Source organism: Vidua chalybeata, chromosome 1 (assembly GCF_026979565.1).
Source record: "Vidua chalybeata isolate OUT-0048 chromosome 1, bVidCha1 merged haplotype, whole genome shotgun sequence".
Classification (NCBI taxonomy): domain Eukaryota; kingdom Metazoa; phylum Chordata; class Aves; order Passeriformes; family Viduidae; genus Vidua; species Vidua chalybeata.
Window position 1 is genome coordinate 6,359,692 of NC_071530.1, and position 22,433 is coordinate 6,382,124.

Sequence of the window (22,433 nt, forward strand, 5' to 3'; positions counted from 1 at the left end):
AGAGAGACATCATTCTGTCTCTCAGGAGAAGCAGAGAGAAGAAGAGAAAACTATCTCTGCTCCTTTGTTTTCCCCATGTGGAATGTGGTATGGAGATTGTTTACCCGCAGTGCAGAGAGTCACGAGTTTGTTTGTTAGTTGATAGGTAAGTAAGAAGTAAGCATGTAGAATAGTATAGTCTCCCTTTAAATAGTATGTTAATGTAATATAGTATAGTTTTAATAAAACTATCCCTCAGCCTTCTGATCTGGAGCCAGACATCAGCATTTCTTTCCTGATCCGGGGTCCGCTGCATTTTTTACTGCACACAGCACACGTGTGCCCTGCACGCTCCAGCACACAGGGCTGTGCCAGCACTGGGAGCTGCTGCAACCAAGCTCCCCACGCCTTCTGACTGACACACAAGCAGGGCTGAAGAGGCTCTCAGCCCTTTCCTGCTCTTTATTAGCTGCTATTTCTGCTATTTAAAGCCTTCCTTCTATTTCCAGGGTAAAGGCACCTCACCATCCCCTCTCTCAGGGCTAAAACAAGATTGCCTTTGAAACTTCATACTAATTCCCTCACAGACACTGAGACTAAATATTTACTTTTATGAAATCAATGTTGCTTCAGTGGTATGACTGGTGCCCTGTTATATAAGGGTAACATCTCCAATTTTCCCACAACTAACAACACGTTTAGAATACTTTCCAAAGTATCTCACGAATAATTTTCCAGGGTAGAAACATGTGATGTGAGCTGTGATGGCTGACCAGCAGAGGGAGTCGGGATACTACTGCCAAACAAAAATCCAAAATCCAGAATCTTTCAAAGGATGCCATGAGAACACAACCCAGCTCCATTTTTTCTTCTTCCTCCACTGATGATTACTAACTTATATTAAGGGAGGCAAGAAGTGACCTCCTAAATTGTGTGGTTTAGTTCTAATATTATTAAAAACCTGAATTCAAATAACTGAAGAACTTTTTCAAGGCACTAAGTCTTCTTTTTTCGGTGGGTGTTTTTGGTTTGTTTTTACAGTTTTTATATCAGGTGAAACACTGATGTGGGTAGGAAAGAAACAGACCCAGGAAAGACAAATATCCATTTGAGAAGATTCATGGACATGTTTCAGAGCTGTGTTTTCAAAGTACAAACTGATACAAAGTCCTGAGCTACTGGACAATAAGTAATTTATACCTTAAAAACTAAAATGCAAGGAACAGTTTAGAAGTTTTATTTGACCATCCTTATTGGGCTAATTCTCCATCATGTACTTATTCTGCTGTTTTGGGCAAATAAAAAAAGCTGTTCTATTTTCATATTCCATACATGTTTGTGCACCAGCCACACCAATCAAACTGAATGACCATAATGTGTTTTGAGGACACTGATGGTGGCACAGGAACACAGGGTGCCAGGTAAAGAACTAAACAGAAGTACTGAACAGAAGTATTTAAAAGATCTTCTAACAATGTAGGCCTGGTAAGCATTCAGATCTCCCTTTTTAGTGTTTTCTTAAATACTTCTGCAAAATCTGCTAAGTTGGAAGCTAGTGCCCATGCTGGAAGAGGACTCCTGCTTTACAGTATTACAACTTTATAAATTAAAAGTAATTCATTAAATGCAATAATGCAAAGTCAAAAAAAATGCAGTTTAGAGGGAAAAAAAAAAAAGCTCCTCACCAGCAACACAAACTCAAGATTTGGTCCATATTTATTGTATACTAGAGTCTGAATGAGCAACTCCAGACTTCCCTTCTGGCACCGCTGCTTTCAAATACCTGGAGAAGCAGACTGAGAATATGACTCCGTGATCACAGACCTTGCTCTCCTCTAGCTGCAATCCATGACAATCATTAGTGATGCCAAGTACGACAGGGATTTTGGTGAAGTGCTGGTGGAAGGTTTTCCATCACCATTAGGTTACCTGTTCTCCTTTATGGTGAAAAACTCACGAGGCTCACTCACTCCCCAGTTTCCCCAGGTTTTACCTCACACTGGCTCACCACAGGAAGAGGAAACTCTCACTTCTTGACATTAATAGCATTTTCTCAACACAGCTCCAGCAATGAAAATTGGTATCTGGCATGATGTCATTCATCAAGAGACCTGGAGACTCCAAAAGGAATCAGTGGCCTGCCCCAATGGCCTCAAGATGAACTGGTAAATGGAATAAAGAACAATCATCTCTCTAATTGCAACAGTGACCACGCTCAAGCCTTTGACCAAGGTCACAGTGCAGGCTGTGGGTCATGGCCACTGCAGATACCAACTCCCAGCACAGTGTGAGGAAAAAAATATCTTCTGGAATGAAAAGGAGGCCAACAATCTTTGAGAAGAGCTGAAAGACTGACACTGAACCCCATCATCCTAAATCTGATTTTTCAGGTCAAAGAGGTCTAAACTTTTTACTCAAGAGCTGACAGTCATCCTCTCTTTCAGGCAGAAGAAAGGAAACACTGCAGAACTTTCTGCCCTCTAAGATGGTGAAAAAGTTAATGTAGATTTTCTACCTTTCAGACCATAGCACTCAATCCAGCACTATATACAATTATCTGATACACAAGATGGTTCTGTGAACGTTTTAGGACTGAGTATCTGTTACATGGCTGCCTCTGACTGTGGAGAGCTGAGGTCTGAGTAGTACATTCCAGACCAAAATTACTAAATGGGCTTAGTTAAGTCAGAATTTGAGCATCTTTACAAGAAAAAACACACTGAAACAGCAAAAAAACAAACAAACAAACAAAAAAAAAGAAGCAAGCAAAAAAATACCAATTGCAAAATCCAGGAAACAAAGAAAGCCACAGCTTTCTACCACACTGCAGAACAGATTAGTCTGTTTCTATAGCAGGCAGCTAATGCCTTCTTCTGGCAAACAAACTCTTCCGACAGAGCCAAGAGTCTAGCAGATGATTTACTGATTAAATGTAAAATGAGAAGCTGAAAACAAAAATTTTCTGGAGAATGTAATAATTTGCATAATTAAGCCATCCATTTGAGTCCTAAACTGTCTTATCAGTATAGCAGGAACAGGCTCATAGCACCTGAGTACTCTTTAGCTGTTGCACAAGGATCTTACACCAAATGTCTTTATGAAGATTCAGGTGACCATGAAGAAGCCAATATAAATTTGGGCTCATCTGAAATTTTTGTTTTTAGATAGAAATTTCAACTGCAAACCAAATTACATCCCCTCTTTTTGTACTGCTAGGATGTCTTCCCCCAACTCCTGCTCTGGCATAACATGAAAGACACAGTTGAAACAATATAGTTTTGTACAGTTAAAGCACAGCACAATGGCAGGACTTCTCCTCAAGAGATCAAATTTCATTTAACACTCAGGAAACACTCATTTAAAAAAAAATGAACTGCAAGCAAAGGCAGACTGAAAGGAGAATACTCACTTGTAGCGTAGTGTCGAAAACAACAAGCTTAGAGCTTGTTGGAACAATGTCATAACACTTGTGTGACCTCATGAATCGCACATAAATGTCACTTTCCGATTCTTCAAGTGCTGCAAGTAAAAACATTGTGTTGTTTTATTTAAGTAACCTTAAAAAAAAGAGTAGTAAAAAAACATGCCAAATCAACTGAACACCACTTGTGCAGAAGGACAACCCTAAAGGAAAACTCAAATTCAGACTTTCAGATCTGGGCAGACAGTCACAGGTTTGCACTTTGCATTTCACACTCATCTTTCCTTTCAGATTAAATGTAACAAAGACAAAATGCGTTGTTCTTCTTTGATGAGAAAGGACCTCCATGCTGAAGAGTACATTCTTAAAAAAATCTCTTATTTTGTTTTCCCTAACTGCAGCCTACTGGAACATGCGTCTCAACACTATTATAAACAGAGGAAGACAGTTTGAAACTTAAGTAGTGTTGAGCTTCACTAACTCAAAATCCTCAAATTAGTATTTATTGAATCTTTACCACTACCTGTTTCACTTTTCACATAGTAATTTTCTAAAGAGGCAGCAGGAAAGTTCTGTAATCAGCTTCACTTTCTTCAGGCTACACAGAGCATTACAGCTCCAAAACTTCGTTAATAAAACCAGGATCCATGTGGCTGGAATGGTTTTAGTGCTGCATGTCTGTAGCAAGGACATGCAATCCCATCCATATTACCTTAAATTTCTTTTGCATTTGTTCAGATGCATGTGCATACGACCCTCAGATCCGCTCAGTTACATTAACTTTTTTCTTTTTTAAGCAGCTTGGCTCTCCATTCTTTCCAGCAGGTACCTAGAACTTGGTCAAGGATAATCCCTCCATCAGAGATGTACCCTTTAGACCCTGTAATAATTCCACAGAAACTTGGACATATATTACACTTTTGAAGAGCACAATAAAAAAAGACAACAAATTTAAAAATCCCCTTGAAATACCTACTGACCATTAAAGAACTTCATAGTAGGGAGTTAAATATTCAAAATACTAATTTGCTAGATTTGCTCAAAATCAGTTATCTTGCTCTGGATAAATTGTCATTTCCACCAAATAGCTCAGCACAGCCTTTTTTAGTCCAAATTTACAGAAGCAAAGCTGGATCTCCCCTGCAAGTAGTTGCTCCAGGATCCAGCATCTTCTACACACTGAACAAGTCCTACATTTTCTACTCCCATTATTCTTAAAATAAATAAATAATCAATAAATCTGGTCTTTAGAAAGTTATGGTTGCTTCTACAATCCTAAGTGCAGTCCCAAGAGCCCTTATTTACTTCAATCTCAAGTTTGTAGACAATTAAGATCCTATAGGCAGAAACAAGCATAGGAACACCTCAGATTCCACCAGAACAGTGGAATCACCATCCCTGGACACATTTAAAAAATGTGTGGATGTGGTACTTGGGGACATGGGATGGTGAACACAGTGTTATCAACTGGACTTGATCATCTTAAGAGTTTTTTCCCAACCTAAATGATTCAGTGATTCTATAAACCACGAAACAACCAGCTGAAAAAAATTAACACTCTCAGAGCACATCATGGCTCCACAGAGTCTTGCCAACTCACTAACAATTTTTAAATGTATGAGGATAAGCACAATAACTGTGAGCCAGAACAATTCAATCAGGGGAGGCTGTTCATGGCAGCCACAACCAGGAACTCTTATCAGCACAGTGAAGGTGTGCCCATAAACCCTCCTCTCACTTGACACACATTCCCACCCTCCAAACACAACTTCAACTGGACCTGAACAATCCTCACCCAGAGGCAAAGGATCTCAAAGGAAAGGGAATGGTTAGGCAAAGGAATGGTTAGATGCTGCTGTCTTCCAGTTCAGGGGAGACACCACAAAGGGACTGCTTCCCTTTAATTTTAACTGGAAAGTTACAATTAAAAATATTCAGAAGCATCTGTGAAATAGCTAGGAAACTCTAGCAGGATCTGGACAAGATCCAATTGTCCAGCTGTAACTAAGGTTTATTTCTAGAGAAGATCCTTATACTGTAAATAAGTACAAGGCACCACTTTATTAGTTAATAACTAATGTAACTAATGTAGTAACTTATTAGTTACTAACTAAAACATGCAAAACATCAGCAGCACTGATTTAACTCTCATGTCCTCCACAACTCCTTACCTGTTGGAAAGGGTATTTAAGACCTTCTAACACCTTCAGCTACCTGGGAATACTCAACAGCTGCCACAGCCCAATTCTTTGTACAGGTATTGTGTATTATGTATATATTATGTACATACACAGCTGTTCAATGGAGAAAAAGGTTTCCCAAACCTAAGGCTCAGCACATCTCAGGGATGCACTCACACCCATCTTTCCTGCACAGGGCAAAATCCTCTTTACAGTTTCTCTCCCCTTCCAGAGGACAAACCTCCTGCTTTGGTTTGTATCCAAGCACCACTGTGCTGCAAATATAAGTGATCAAGTAAGAACACCCTCATCTCCAAGAGGATATTTCTACTTTTATTACCTACTTAGTTTCTTGTTCCAGTCTTATTTGTTTTCCCAGTAACTGTCCCTTAATTCTGAAGCCTCTGTAGCACCTGCCAAGCAATACTTCCTTTGGATGGACATGGATAGATCCCTCCTGGACTGACTTACAACCTCCTCAGTCTCTGCACATCATCTCTGACCTGCACCCGAGATCATCTGCCCAACATGCAGGAGCTGTGAGCACAGAAGTGCCTCCAGCCAAACCTCAGCTCTCTACAGCTCATCATCTGGAAATCAGCTGGCTCACAGAGCAGATTCCCAGCAGGAGGCATCTGAATCTATGGCAGGACTGGGGAGGACAAGAACCCACTAATAAGTAGCTGAATGAGTATTTCTGTGGGGGTGCACACTGATACAGGCTTATCTCCTGAAGATTCATCTGGAAGTTATTTTGCAAGTGGACATTGCCCATGTGCACCCCCTTTCCCCAAGACACAGGTGAAGGCAAAAATATCCAAATTCCCAGTGCTGTTTTTTGTGATTTTTAATAAAAAAGAAAAGAGAAGTCACCTGGAAGGTTACAAATAAACCCTGTCAGACAGTTTAACACCTGAAGTTGAGCACCTTGTCATACAGGCTTTCACAGAGTAAATTCTCTGCATTGGCATTTTATTTGTTCCTACTGTTAGAGATCCTTTAAAGAGTAGAAGATCAATCTATTTCTATTTCTGCCACTCGGCTCCTCAATCTTATTCAACCAAAATGATTTTTACTTTCTTCCTTTCTCCCACCCTTCACTTAACATGAGACATGCTTCTGGTTTTTATTTCAGCCAGTAGATGTTATTTACAAGCACATCATAGCTTTTTTTTTTTTTTTTTTTTTTGACAGATTAATTATTCAACAATACTGACTCAGAGATTGCAGTGGGACTCAGTACTAAGCATAATTCTTTATTCAAAGAGCTCTAAGGTAGAACTACCATCTGAATACTCAGGAATGACACAGAAACTTCTGCAGCATTGCTGCAGCCATTTCCTCTGAGATCTACTGAACAGATGCCTTCAGTTCCACTCATGCCTTTGCCATCAGGCAGGGTGCTTTCCTCTGAGAATTTCAAGACCTTCAAAAGCAGAAAAAAAGAAGAGGGAAAAAAAAACAACAAAAAAAAAGAAGTGCCTGCAGATGGAGAATAGGAATATAATGTCAACACTTATGGAAAAGCTTCCAAACACTGCAACATAAAAACTTAAGAGGAAGTTCCTCAGAAGTGTCTATTGCAAGCCACAGGCTGCATTTCTGGGCTGTGCTCTTACTGGGATGCCCCAACAAGATCCTGGACCACACGTGCTTCCTGATCTCCACAATACAACAGCAGGACCTTTCCTATTATATTTTATGTTTCAGTTGTATTATGCTCCTGGTATCCAGTCATATTTCAAGTTCACTCATTGGTTCCAGGAGTATTTGAAAGAAAGACACAGGTTCCACTGAGGCTGTGTTCTCTCACCTTCTTTAAAGTGTTAATTCCACCACAACCATGGCACGGCAGCTCTCCATAGCACCTCTGTCCTCATGGTTAGATTGAGGGCTGGGACCTCTGGCAACTCTCAGTCATTTGAAGAACTCGAAGTTATGAACCTAAACCTTGTTACTAACCTAAACAACTGTTAGTATAACTTACTTCTCAAAGGTTCATATGAAATTAATGGCCAAATTTTTAAAAGGCCCTTTAAAAAGTAAGGGAAAACAGCAGAGAGCACTATATAAAATTTACACTCAGCTAACTGGCTAGCCTGGTGAACAGCTTGGAGGAAGACAGAAACCACAAATATATGCAGTAATTGCACCATGCCTGATTTTTTAATAAGAATCAGTATGGAATCTGTACAACTTGAAAAGCTTAAGAGCTCTCTTCGAGCAGCAGGAGCTGAACTAAGCACTCCCAGCACTACTTTTCACCTTGACTACTATTGGCATAATCATCTCCCCTCAGCCAGATCCAAAGGATAAAAGGAAATGGGGAAGTAGAAATGTAGTTTTGTGATGTTCTCACTTGTACTAAACAACCTGGTTAGGGGAAAATACATTTTATTTTCTGTTACTGCACACATAAATATCTGCACTTCAGGGCACTCCAAGCCATACCTCTACATTGAAAGTCACATGATATGCTGTCAGATGCCAGAGGATGAAAATATTAAAGACCAGATTTTTTTTCATCACAATATTTACTATGGAACTGATCCAACAGCAATACATTAAGTCAAATTTATCAGTGTATTTACACTGATAAACTTTATTGAAAGGTGCTATGCCAAAGTACTCTATACTATATTCTTATATGTATATATAAATCCACACACATATTTATGTATCTCCTGCCCTTTCCTTACACTAGAAGCTACCCAGGACAATGACAGCACCCACAGCAAAGATCAGCTTAGCTGTGCCAAGTGCTGCCAGAAGACATCAGGGTGAGCAATCACTTCAATAAGCCAGGACGAGTTACTCTCTCTCCCTCCTGTTACAGATAACCCTTGGCAGAGAATGTAACAGGTAAAAGACATCATTAACCTTGTAAATTGTTCTTCTGACTGCAGTTTTATCTGAAAGCTGTCACCAAAACTGGCTTTAAAGTTTCTGATAACTCCTGGTCTGAATTTACTGAAGGAGTTCCTTAATATCCTTGAAAACCTCCCACACAGCTTTCCCAGTGCTGGAGATTGTAGGAGTTCCAGCATAAGCCACTAACATAACACAGATCTGGAAAAAGGCATCCACAATGGATGTAGTTCATCCATGCCAAGTGCAACAGTGACACCACTCAAAAGGAACCATCAACTACTGCTCACCACCAGGCCCTGGAACACAGCTTTCAAGGGAAATAGAGGCATCTGAACGAAGCAGGGTTTCAAGAATAATGTTCTGGGAATCAAATGTCCAGGTAGGATTTGATCAGCATTCCTCAGCAAAGGGACAGACAGGAACAGATCCTGCAGAGGGATTCCATAGTTACTGTGCACAGGATATTGCTGTGATCATGAGCAACAGCTTTACTTCAACCTACCTTCTGCAAGACAAATATTTAGCAGATTTTAGCTAGGCTTGAATGCTTCACAAATTAAAATGTACATGGTATATCCAGTGAAAAGCTTGGGAACCAAGCAGAGAAATGCAAGAAAACTGCAATTTTGTACAGAATAACACAGTAAGGGGACACAACTGCTCAGTCTGCTGAGCTGTCTGCTAAAGAGCCAAGAACATTGGACAAGAAACCAGATAGCAGAAGTTGAATCAATGTCAGACTTGGTAGGAAGGGAATACTAACATAATTTAAGAAGGGAAAGCACAGGAGAAAAGAAGCACTGTTGTTGTGCTGTATCATTTGATTTCTGTTTATTCATGAGGAAACTTTTCTCAGAAAAAGAAAAAAAAAACACCACCAAAATAACCACCCATGTAATCAGCTACAGAGTAAGACTAAGTGGTAAAAAAAGACAGAAAAAAAGCAGGAAGAGATGGTAACAAGAATACCTATTCTATATGGCAGGAGATAAATCACAGAACTAGAGAATATCCTGATTTGGAAAGGACACACAAGGATCAGAGCCCAGCTCTTGGCTCTACACAGGACAACCCCAGAAGTTTTAGAACATGCTTGACAAAACTTTGTTGCAGAGATGGCAGCCAAGACTAGCAATGTACTACTTCCAGTTATACAGGGGAAAAAACAAACAGGTTTACAGTCCAATGTATAGGAAATAATATGATGACAGTGATAGAAGTTGACAACTCCATCACAAGCTGAAAGGCTTTTGAATGCAAGGAACAGGAAGAAAGGATGTAGAGACAGAAACAAGAATTTATTTTTCTTTCTGAGAACTGCAAAGAGCTTTAAAATATTCTGGAAGACCACACATTGAAGTTACACAGTAGCATTATTCATGCAGCCACGGGCTATAGGGCATGGATGTTGCAGATTGAACATTTCCCACCCTCATCTAAAGGAACGCCTGAGCTGGCAGATAAAGATTACAGCAAGTTTACAGATGTAAGAAACTCTGATACAAAGAAGTGATAGGAAATGTATCTAGAGATCAGTATCAGGAGCTTCTTCAGTGTTCCAAGACTAATTCAATTGTTTATCAGAGCATGGATATATGATGTGTTAGAAGAAAAGGATTTTAAAAAGAAGTGTGAGCACACAGGAACAACAATAGAGTTAGTGAGCTCTCCCTTGCTAACTGCACCTCATCCTGCAAACAGGAAGAGGGTCTAGAGGCACAGAAGGTAAGAGAGAACAGGTACATGAACAGATAAGTAACAGTGATTAGAGAAGTAAATGTGCTGTCTTGTTGCTCAGGTCTTCAGACAAAGGTTAATCCTTCTAATAACAGTAACAAGCTAAAAGAAATCAGAACACATCTTTAAGAACTATACTCAGAATTGCTTAAGACACTTTCAAACATAACCTTCACTACTGTGTGCATCTACTTTTATTTTTTTTTTGCACACATTTCCATGTGTTTTCTGAATTCTAGAGTCAGTGCAACTGTTCAGTCACTTTGGATCACCAAGGTAATTGAGATGTTTTCTCTCCTTGTCACAAGGAGTTGCTTCATGCAGAGACAGCAGTTTATTATGTGTGCAAACAGGAGTCACCCTAGCTAAAAGCAACCATTCCTGAACTCTGCAAGTTCATGAAGGAGAAGATATACTACCAGTCTATAGGAAAGCCAAACAAATTCAAACCCAGTCAGAATTCTTAGGAGTGTATTGAAAAAAGTTATTAAAACCAGGATATTTGTAAGCACCTACAAAGGCAGCTCATCAAAAGCAAAGAAAAAAGTCAACACATCTCTGTCAGGAACAGTTCAGACCAACCAATTTTTACCCAGAATAAAATTATCAACTGGATGAAAAAGAAGGAAGACACAAAAATAATATTAAAAAATCACAGCATGCTTGAGACACTAATTTTAAAGCAAGCATGACTATCACTGCATGAGGAGAAGACAGAGTAGAGTCACCCCATGGCAGCTGCCTAACAAGCAATCCCAGCTGCAGCAAAACTGGTAAAATGCTTTTTGTTCCAGTGGGTTTGCTGGATACTGGATGACAACTGTGTGTTCTTAACAAGACACAGACTCCAGTTCAAACTCTTCCCCAAGCTGGAACATTTGCAAGGCCCACCTCATGCAAATCAGGTAGTGCAGAAGGGCATGCAAGCTCATACTGCAGGACTTTACATTTCTATAACTCACCCTGGAAGTGTTTTTACCAGTAGTTTGATACTTCCCATTACAACAGAGTATCAGGGGATCAAGACTTCATTTTATCCAACATTCTCTTTAGTGATCTTCAAAACAGGAACAGACCACACTTCAAAGAGCTTGCAGTAAGAGTTTGAAATGGTTGCAAGACTTAAAACTTCACAATATCTTCAAACTGAATTTAGAAGTGGATTTGAGATAATACAATTTTTTCAGGAAATACCAAAATCTGAAAGAAACACTCAACTGGAAGAGTGCAAATTATGGAGTAACTAAACACCACCACTACTGAGAGAGAAGTACCTTGTTATTAACTTAATTTGCTACAGCAGAAGTAAAGAAGAAAAGGCAGTTTGCTTAAACAGAACAATAGGCAAACAAAAAAACCACCACAATTGCTGGAGAGCTATTAATGCATTCCACAAGCTGGTTAGACAGAACAAAGCAACCTTAGGACACTGTACAACTTCCATCCTTAAAGGTCCTAAACATGGAATGAGACAAATTTTTTAAAAGCACATCCTGTTTAGAACAAAATACTTATTAATTCTTGACAATACTTCAAAAGATCCTCTTTTCTGGTTTTGAGGTTTAGATACCTACATGTCTTCAAATTCCAGCAGTACCTAAGACTTGTAAGAGAAAACTGATACAGTCATTTGAAACAATGAAAGGTTTGGATTGCAGTCTTACATTCACAGCACGCTTCAAAATCCTGCCCTGAATTTTGTTCCTCTTTATTGATGTTAGTTAAGTCCTGGTAACTGGGCTAAGTTAACACTTCTGTTTTACTGTAGCTCACCACTGGCAGTGTGGATAAGCAAATGATTATTGTGAGATTTGAGACAAGACAAAAAAAAAAAAAAAAAAAAAAAAAAAAAAAAGATGGGCAGCTTAAGAAACTCCACATTCCTGAGCTAATCATAGTAACTCTGAAGTTCCTTGTCCAGGCAGGCAGAGAAACTTATTTGTGTACAAGCAAGAGCTGCCTTGTTTAGGACCTAACTGGTAAACAGTATCATAAGCCCAACTGAACCCTTTTGAAAAATACTTTTGAAACAGCTCTGTATCTCTTAAATCAACTGCTGGTCAAAGGTCTGTACTTTGAGAAAAGCATCACTGTGGTTTTGTGAATAAAGGTAGCAACTTCAGCCTGCAACCTTAACGCTGCTAGGATTTCACCACAACAAAGAATAAGCTGACCTGAAGAATTTTCTAAACCATGTTCAAGATTTTCCCTTGACAACAGGCACTACCATTTTTCCCTAAGCATCCCAAACAAAGATCTAAATTAAGATGTCGCCTGTCTGGAATGTGGGCCTGCTCTTCAAGATTGCGAGACATGAAACGCAAGAAACTAAAAATGGTATTAAACTTCTGAATATTAATATCAGCAACCACTCTGTGCAGAGCTGGATTCAAGGGAAGTCTAAGGTATGCGATTAATGAGAGAATAAACCAGCCTGTATCTCTGCTGCAAGATTAGTAAACAATTTGAATTTTTGCTGTATCTTTAAAATAAGCCCAAGTCTCACTAGATACACAGCTTGCACAAACCTTTAGAAAAGAAATAGTCATTTAAGTCTTCTAGGAATTTGTTTAAGATCAAACCTAAACATGCAGCTTAACCAAACCACAACAAGCATTTTCAAAATGAGCACGCAGCATCTTCACAAGCTGCAGCCATATCCCTACTGAACAGGGCAAATATTTAATCTGGAGGCAATCTTCCACTGAAGACTAAACCCAAAGGATCAATGCTTTAAGGGAGAAATATTTTTTTTAAGACTTCAGCCATAAGGACTTTGGACTATGTCTGCTGGAGAAACAGTTTTGTGAGGTTTAATAAATTGCTGGTCTCAAATCCTGAATAATTACTTACAACACCTTAAGTTGAAGCTTTTAATAATTAGTTATTTACATTTTCATTTCTCTCTAGTTTGCCCTTGTACATTTCTTCTCCTTCCCTCCCTATGCATGCCAACACCCTCTAAACAGCTATTACTGGCATTTCTTATAAAAATTTATGAATCTGTATGCATACTTTAATAGACTATCAAGTGTTCTGTTCCAATATACCACTTAGGAGATTTCCTACAGCAGATGTAGCTTGAAGCTACACAGAAAAATAACTAAGAGCTCTGTAACTCAAGCTGGTGACATCCAACACACATTCAATGTATTCAGAAACAGTTTTCTGGAACCCATTTTACAGGTATTATTGATTTTTTTTCTCTATACCACAGATAAACTGCAACTCTTCCCAAAGCTGATCTTCCTCTGAGCTGACTTGATGTCTATACAGAGTAGCACTGGAGTTTTTGAGGGGCTCTTTTTGCCTTATTTTTTTCCCCAGGAACTGACTCAAAATTATACGAGGGAAATCCAAGCAAGACTGTGGCAGGAGAGATCCATGCAATTGCTTGTGCAGAGCAGAGCATTCACCTTCTGCACTCTGGCATTCAGAGACTTCTATCAAAGGCAGCCACACAATCCCCTGCTGTGAGTGACCACGCTCCACCCTGAACTGAGCCAAAGCATCAAATCTATCCTACAACCCATCCTACAGTACCTATGCTGGAAGTTAGAATACTGTTATAGGAACAGTTTATTCTTGTGCCAATGTTGCTCTTCATTTAATTTCCCTCCCTGGTGTTTACTCCCTTCCCATCCCTTCTAGGATATTTTCATACATCCAGTGTTATCACATTCCTTCTTGGTTTTCCTTTTACTGAGTTAAATGAGCAAAGCCTTATGGTTTCCTCATAAATGGCCTTTTTCTATGGCCATCTCAGTTTGCTCCCTTCTCCAGCAGCTCAGACATCTTTTTTCTCTCTGTCTTTACATCAGTAGAAATTCAAAATAAACAGCAGAAAAGAATGCCACAGTGTGAGGGACTGGTAGGAAAAACAACCCTTTTCCACTGTATTTCTTAAAATGCCCAGCTAAATAATGAAATACTCTGTCACAATACAAAGAGAAAAGCAAAATAATATAATAATATTGTAAAAAAATCCAGTCAAACAAAAAAAAACCCACCAACACAACTTAAAAAACACCCTAAAAAGACAAAAAGAAAATCACATCAAAAGTAAAACCAGTGGTCTATAGCACAGGAAAATTGCCTTTAGACAAAATGTAGGAGTACCATTAACCTCTGCCACAGTCAAAATTGGTAAAATCACCCAACTGGTTCACTGAAAAAGTAAAATCCACAAAAAAATCAGCAGAGGAGGAAAGAACCTAAAACCAAGTTAACTGTATTCAAACAGTACTCAGAAGCTACCTTGAAGATAGCCACAACATACTCCAAAACCTTTTAGATGAGGTCCACTCTTAGAAGGACAAGGTTGTTTAAGCTTTTCCAAAGTTCCACCTAGATGCCAAGCTGGATGCCTAAAAGACAAATTCGACTTTGCCTTAATATAGTTAGGCTTGTATTAAACTGCTTTGGCTTTATGTTAATCCCAGCCATTAGTGCAACCCTTCCACAAAAGGGTTTTCCCCTGAATTACCAGATTTTCCATTTGTCAGTCTTCTGTACTCACAGAAGAGCTACAGGAAAGCCCACCACAAACAGGCAGCCAAGGCAAACTCAGTATGGAGAGGAACATTTTGTTTCAAGATACAAGAACTGCTCTGAAAAACAATGCCATCAGCTCCTGTACTTACTCTGGAAATGCTGCATTTCTTCGTGTTTCAGACTTAACTACTTCCCCAAACCCATGCAATGCTAATAGAGTTGTACATTCTGGAAGCTAAAAATATTCAAATCAACGAAGTACCTGCAGACAGATCATTGCTACCCAAAGATCAAGATCCTAAACAGCAGAACTGGTGTGAGTGTCAAGAGTTCAGGCTCCAAACACTGTGATCATGCACCCTTCAAGTTATCAAAACCACAGTGCACATTACAAAATGTCCTATCTTACAGAACAGCCACATCTGCTGCAGATGATTAATAAGCAGAAATATTTATGATTGTTTAGCAACAGTTAGATTGAGCCAACTGATGCAAATATTCTGCTGTCATTCCTGTCACACTGGCATTACTTCAGTTCAAACCAAGACACCTCCATGCACAACTCAGCCATGCCCCAAGGCAGTAGGTTTTCCAAGAGCACTGACCTGATCAGCCCAGTTTAACAGCAGAGGATATCAAACCACCAAGACAGTCATCCTGTTTCATCTGTACTGTCCTGCCTATGAATGTGCAGGGCATTAAAGAAGTCTATTGGATAGAACATTGGAGACCATCCCCTAAGAAGTTTTTCTTAAGGGAAGGACTCTGTAGTCACCCTCCTCCATCCCGGTAATGCTCAGCAAAGCACTCACAGACCAGTAACAAACAGCACTTTGGAGTCACCTACAAGGCCACACTGACTTTGTCACACCTTCCACGTCTATCCTTGTCCAAGCACAAGACACTGTGAACTCAATAACTCTAAACCAGGAAATGGAGATGATATTGGCCAAAGTCCTTGACCTCCCATCAAGCAGTGGTTTACCAGCTGTGATAGCCCCTCTGCCAAACCAAGCAGCTTCTGGACAAAGGAGGTTCTGCAGGGAAGCTCTTCACAGATTTGATGTTGTCCCTCTGGTGCACACAAAAGTGGCAGCACCAGCAGGAGTGGCTGGTAAAGGTGACTGTAAATCAGTCCTTGTCCATCAGACACTAACACACCTGCACAACCTGAAGCAGCAGTGTCATTCAGGTTTAAGAGAACACCGTTTTGTCCCAATATTTTTCAGGGGTAGCTGCTGGCCAAGAATGGCTTTCACTTGGAAGATAATGTCTGCAAATCATGCAGGTGCAACTCTGGGCAGGATACAATGGGCCCCAACACTTCCTGTAAAACTGTTCTCAGTTCTCTGCAGCTTTGCCAAAGCAATTACATGGAATTGCTGCCATGGTAAGCCTTTTCTAGGAAGTCTCAGCCACTTGTTTCCATAAAGAAGTCAGGGAAAATACATGTTTTGACCACATTAAAATTTTATGGTAAAGAAGCTCTTGCATCCCTCAAGACCCAAAGCAGAGCTTTGAAGCATGTCCTATGTGTCTTTTGCTGTACTAAAACATCACTTCCCAGATGGGTAAAGCTTAAAAATTTTTGCTTCCTGAGAAAGACTGCAAACTTTAGCTGCTAAATGGGTTATTTCCTAGTCAAGACAGAGTAGGGCTTTGCTCACTGCAAGGATAAATACCATGTTAAGAATAGGACAGTTGTATCCTCTGCAGGAGTAGGAAAACAGGACTGTTTGGACACAGTGAGCACTGGGCTGACATGAACCCCTTGCAATACTTGCACAGGATAAAGACTCATGTGTGGATTACAGGAACAACCCTCACTGAAGACAACAAAACTTCCAACATCTTCTCTTGCACTGCTCAATGAAGTTTTATACTTTTCATTATGTATCACTTTATACTTAATTTTCATCTTTAAAACATGTGGATGGAAGTTTTCTGGGGGGAAAAAAATAATGTATGGTGTTCCTATATAGCCAACTGGAAGGCAAAGGACAAGGGTACCTAGAACAGTGCAGTACTCAATCATGATTTCTTGCATAAATAATAAAGCTGAACATCTGAATACTCCAGATGTGTTGTTCTTTAACAACTTGGAAAGTACATCATAGGCAAGATTGTATGAAATCTATTAATAACAATTATCATCTCTGCTTAACAACTCCTTACTATGTTCGCTCAGAATTCTAAGCTATGTAAAATTTAATATAAAACATCCCCTTATCACTATCACCATGTCCCTTGGTATCTCAAAGCACATCTTGTGGGCGAAATACAGTGCCAGAGAACATCAGCTTTAACAATCACATAATGAATGTTTATTAGAAATTAATTACAGTTGCAAAACAATGGCTTAACTTTAACATCTCCTAACCCAAGCACTTGATCCTTCAGTCTTAAGAAGGAAACAAAACCCAACCTGCCTATTAACATGCATTTTATTACAAGCTTCTTTTAATTATTTTTGGCCCCAGAGTGACATCTGTTTTCATACCTCGGTTCAGATATTCACTTGACAGCAGGAGGCTGGCAGGCAGGAAGAGTTCAAGAAACTAATTTTAATAAGAGGCAGTAAGAAAACCCGCAGAGCAGGGAAGGAATGACCCCAGACACAACAGCACTGGAGATGCAATTATTTGTGAAAGTCTATTTCAGGAGACAGCCAGAAAGAACAGGTAACAGAAGAGATGCATGATACAGAGAGAGTGAGATGAAGGCCAGAGCACTACTAGGAGAGATTCCACTCTAATGCAAACTGTTTATCCAATGTTTAAAAGCTGCTTCGTGCAACAATCCAGAGGAGTAGAGTGCTGAAGAGGGAGGATGTCGGTCCCATGACGCTGATGCTGCAACTGCTGCACACACTCCGCAGAATTCCCTTTTTCCAGACTAGGAATTGAGCACAGACACAGCAGAACCCTGCAATTAAATGAACTCACTCTGCAGAAAACACCTCCAATAGGGGTTTGCAGATGCTACAGAAAAGTAGCTAGTTCTGCTTTCAGCAGCCTCCACTTCATTACTCAAGGTGAGCAGAAGGAAGAGAATAACATGGATGAGAGACAACACTGCAACAAAACTGGTTTCCAAAATAACATGCTAAAACTAAACCCACTGAATCAATATTCCTGACAGGTATCCGTTTGCTACTTAACTTAGTTTCTCCTCTCAGAGCACAGGTAGATGTTGGAACACAACCATTTATAGAATAACATAACAAAATAAAGCTTGTAAGTGTAAATCATTAACTGAAGTCCCTTTTCATGTTAGATCTTCAGAATAATTTCTCCATGTCCTTTTCCAGGCTCATCATATCATCCATAAAAGACCACTCCTGACACTGATCAGAAGTAGAACTAATCTTACTACAGAAACATTACTGCACATACACTAGAGCTAAAAAGGAAAATCCATGTGTATGAAGACAACCAGTTTTTGATCATTTATTACATTCATGAGAGGCCTCTCAGCACTGTATTTCAGGCTACAATGAAAAACTACACACCCATCAACAGGTAGCTCTCACACTTTTTGAGGAAATGTAGGTAGGTCATTCCCATCCAAAGAAATACTGAGCAGGATGAGGTCATTACTCAAAATTTTCTGTTTATTTTTAAGCTGAGCATTCTTCAGTTAAAAAGAGACTCTGGACTTCTTACATGGGAGTTTTTCCTTTCCTGCTCTGACTGGTGCTTGGAGGAAGGTCCTTTAGGGAGCCCTAAATAAAATAAATACCCTGGCCTATGCAATCCTTCTCCTCTGTGCACGTACTGAGCCTACAGCCTGTTCCAGCTGTGGTGCCCTGGTGCTATTTAACATCACCTCACTCACATTTAGACTTATACATCACAAAAGCAACATAATGAAGCCAGTCCCAGACAGAACCAGTGCCCCACCAGGAAGAAGTTACACTCATCTTAGAGAGTTCAGCCAGATATATGAAGATGTTTTAGGCTAAAAGCATGACCAGCACTTCTCTCTGCAACAACAGTATCCTATCTAACACTGTCCATGCTAATTAAGTACAAAATAGCTCATATACATTCTTTTTACAAAATGAAAATTAAAATTGCTCTTCACTTGACACCACTGTTTTATTTAGAAGTCACACCATCAGGCCAGACTGTGCATATTTCATTACAGTACTACATAAATCATAAATCTTTCTAGCACCTTTTTTTCAATTCACCCTCTTAATTAGATTCTAAATTAAATTAATGCCTTCTGTGCTTTCACATTCTCATTTGTGTAACCTTTGAGGAGAGGGACTAACAAATCCACTTCACATACTGGATGGCATTCAGCACACACATTAAGCCTCATTTTTCAGCTCTTTTTATTAAGCTCCCTGTTTCAACAGAACTGCAGCATAATTTGATACACAAGATAGTTAGCAACTGTTGATGGATACAGAACTGGAAAGCTCACAAGAGCAAGTACTCCAAAGTACAGACAGTCAGGAAAGCAGTTCTAAAACAAGTTTCATATTTCTCATTCAACCCACAATTTTAAGCATCAGCAGAGAAACTTAAAGTTTGACAAAAGATCATCAGACACAGTTTGGCTACAGCCACTTCATGAAACCTTATCAAGACTTCAGAGGTGTTTCTCAACTTCTGAGCACCCACCTGCTATCCAACAACAAAGTGAACATTTCAGATGTCTTTTACTCTCCCACCCCCAATATTAGCACAAATACAAAGACAGCAACCAGTGCAAAAATTTAGGTCATAAAACAGGTACTGCAACTAAGCTGCTGCATTGCCAGCTGCATCTCAATTTTCTATGGTTCTCTTTCCCTGGGCTCTGTCATACACAAGCACTCTGGGCAGCAGGTTTTAGTCTCACACTCACTTTTACTCACACCCCAGGTTCTGAATCCAGCACTCTACCCGCTTTATGCCTGGCTTTAAAATTAGACCTAAAGGCAGGTTCTCATTTAGTCTGAAAGGTTAATAAGGTGAGTGCTTTCTTTCAAAACCCACACCCTACTTTAAACTTGCTATTAGCCATGATCTTTTGACAGGCCCCTGAACTCCTCTCACCCTCCCAGCATGAGCCTGAACTTTAGAGCTAAATAAATTAGGAGATGAAGCAAAACAGGAGCTTGAAAAACATAAAAAAATATTTTGAACTACTAAATTTCCTAAATAATTCGAATAATTTTATTGCAGGGTTTTAGAAGACACACAGATCTTCACCCTTATCAAGTGTCTCCACATAACTCCACATTACACTTTTAAAAGTGCAAAGGTGTTTCAAAACGGAAGGTTTGTAATTTCAGATTTTTTTTAACCTAGAGATCCTTTTCATATACCTAAATTTGTAAGATATTTTAAATAGGTTTTGAAACGGCTTAACAATTAATGATTAAGCAGGTTTTAGGAACCTGTATCTCACAGTAGCAAGCTTTAATGCAAAAATAAATAGGTAAATTGATACATTTCTACCTCTCCATAAGCATAACATGAATGCCTAACTAAAAAAACAGTGTGAGGAAAAAAAAAAAAACCCTACAAGTTAGCAACAGATCCCCTGCACCAAATACTCATACTTAAGCATGTTCAAGATGCACAAAGGGACAAGCATTTCATTGCAATTCAAACTCTGTCTGGACTCCAAAAAAAAAAAAAAAAAAAAAGGCAACTCAAAGAATGCAATTGTTAAGAGCTTCCTTTTCTCACACACAGAAAGATTAAAATAAAAGGTGTTACTTTTCCAGACCAGTCCCACAACTGCAGGCAAACATGCTAGTAACCAAGAAGCTGCCTTATTAGCATACCAGCTTCGATATATCTTCTCACAGAGTGACTCAGCCTGCTATTCTCAAAGTTTTCCTTAAATATTTGCCCTACATTTTACAATAAGAGTTACCAACTACAGAAAAACACATCCCATGAAGTCTTAGCCACTTCACAATGCTGAGCACAGAGATTAAGCCATGCGTCCACATTTGCATCCACTAAGCTAATCCTTTCTGAAAATGAAAGCTCGAGATATTTCAGCACGGATCTTTCAGAGGTGAAGTGGCTGCTTGGCGCAAGTTGGAGGAAAAAGAAAAAAATATCCATGCTTTCCCACAGCACGGTTTAGTTCCTGCGAGAGGGAAAAACTTGCCAGGAGTTGCCCTGTGAAAGCACAGCACACTCCGTCAGAACTGCAGCTCTTCAGAGCACAGCAAAGAACAACCACAGAGCGCAGCCACATAAGGAAAATTCAGTGCACAGCTGCCGCTTTGAACAGATGTAGGTGCTGCCATAAGGAGTGGAAGCTTTACTTGAAAGAGCTTTCCATCACTGCTCTCAAAGTCTATATTTGGTATCGCAGACGTATTCGAGGAGAACGGGGTTTTTACGGGGAGGAGGAGGAGGGGGTGCCGTGAAGGCTGCGTTCCCCCGGAGCGGGACCCGGCCGGCGGCAGCGGCGCATGGGGCACGGCCCGGCGGCGGCACCGGCACGAGGGCGCCGCAGCGGGATCGGCACCGGGACAAAAGCTCCGCAGCGGGATCGGCACCGGGACAAAAAAGCTCCACAGCGGGATCGGGCTGGCTCCGCGGCCGGCGAGGCTGCGACCCGCCCCGCAAGGACACGGCCCGGGCACGGCGCATCCCCCGCTCCCCGCCGGGGATCCCCCGCTCCCGCGTCCCCGCCGGCCGCGTGGGTGTCCCCGGCCCGCCCCCGGCCCCCGTGGATTTTTACCTTCATCTTCGAGCTCTAGTTTCTCCAGCATCCCTTCGGAGGCGGCCGGGAGCTGCAAGGGAGCCGGAGCCGCTGCCGCCGCCTGCGGGAGGGAAGAGAGGAGAAGGAGATGAGCATCCAGGCGCGGACTCACCGGCCCCGCGGCGGCATCGGGTCGGGAGTGGCGGCGCGGAGCGGGCGGAGGGGAGGGAAGGCGGGACGGCGGCAGCTGCCCCTCGGCCTCCGCACACGCTGCCGCTCGCACATACCGCGGGGGGAGGAACCGGGAGGAGGAACCTGGGCTCGCCCTCCCCCAGCCCGTGAACCCCCGGGCTCCCCCCGGGCTCGCTCGGGCTCCCCGGCCGTGCCTCCTGCGGGCGCCGCCTCTTCGCCGCTCGGCGGGAGCGGCTCCCCGGGCGCCCGTTCGCAGGACGGCGCTTCCCGCCACGCCTCGCCGCTCCCCCCTCCCCCCGGCGGAGCGGTTGGTACGTTCCGTTTTGCTGCAGTCGAGCCCGTTGGTCAGCGGCGGGAGGGGGAGGGAGCTACCACTTCCGCGCGGAAAAGGGAGGAGGAGGGGGGGGAGGTTAGTGCCCTGAGAGCTCTGCCGGGGCAGCCGCTTCTCGCAGCCTGTTCCGCAGCCTCGGTTCTTCTCCGGGCTGCCCTGGATTAGAGCGCTGCGACTGAAGGTGGACCGGGGGAAGCCCTTCGCTTCCCCCGCCAGCGGAGTTTGGTACGCTCCCGAGCGTTCACCTGCGAGGCAGCGGCGGGGAAGCGGAAGATTCCACTGCGCCCCGGGGGGTGTACGGGTGTCGAGGGGGTTTCCCCGGTGTGTGCCGGGAGCTCCCGCAGTGCACCGAGCCGCTATCCCGGCCGCGGGGTGCCCTTTGTCCCGGGATACCCGCTCTGTCCTGGGTACCGCCATCCCGCGGTGCCCTCTGTGCCGGGATACCCCCTCTATCCCGGGGTGTCCTCTGTCGCGATACCCGCTCTGTCTCGGGATGTCTTCTATGTCGGGATACCCTCTGTATCCCGGGGTGTTCCCTATTTCGGGACACTCGCTCTGTCCC

General features: G+C 41.6%; 1 protein-coding gene across 9 annotated transcripts in view; it reads right to left on the reverse strand.

The window, feature by feature from the left end:
* PRKAG2 (protein kinase AMP-activated non-catalytic subunit gamma 2) overlaps nt 1-22,433 on the reverse strand; it is a 241,939-nt gene that overhangs the window by 25,552 nt on the left and 193,954 nt on the right. For 7 of the 9 annotated variants that reach the window (XM_053963335.1, XM_053963314.1, XM_053963353.1 and 4 more), the window contains 2 exons: nt 21,388-21,469; nt 3,389-3,498 (listed from right to left, as the gene is read on the reverse strand). In XM_053963335.1, the coding sequence (XP_053819310.1) occupies nt 3,389-3,498; nt 21,388-21,469 (192 nt within the window). Of the gene's footprint in view, nt 1-3,388; nt 3,499-21,387; nt 21,470-21,635; nt 21,817-22,433 lie in introns of those variants that run through there. The other 2 variants (XM_053963391.1, XM_053963381.1) reach the window with 2 other exon arrangements.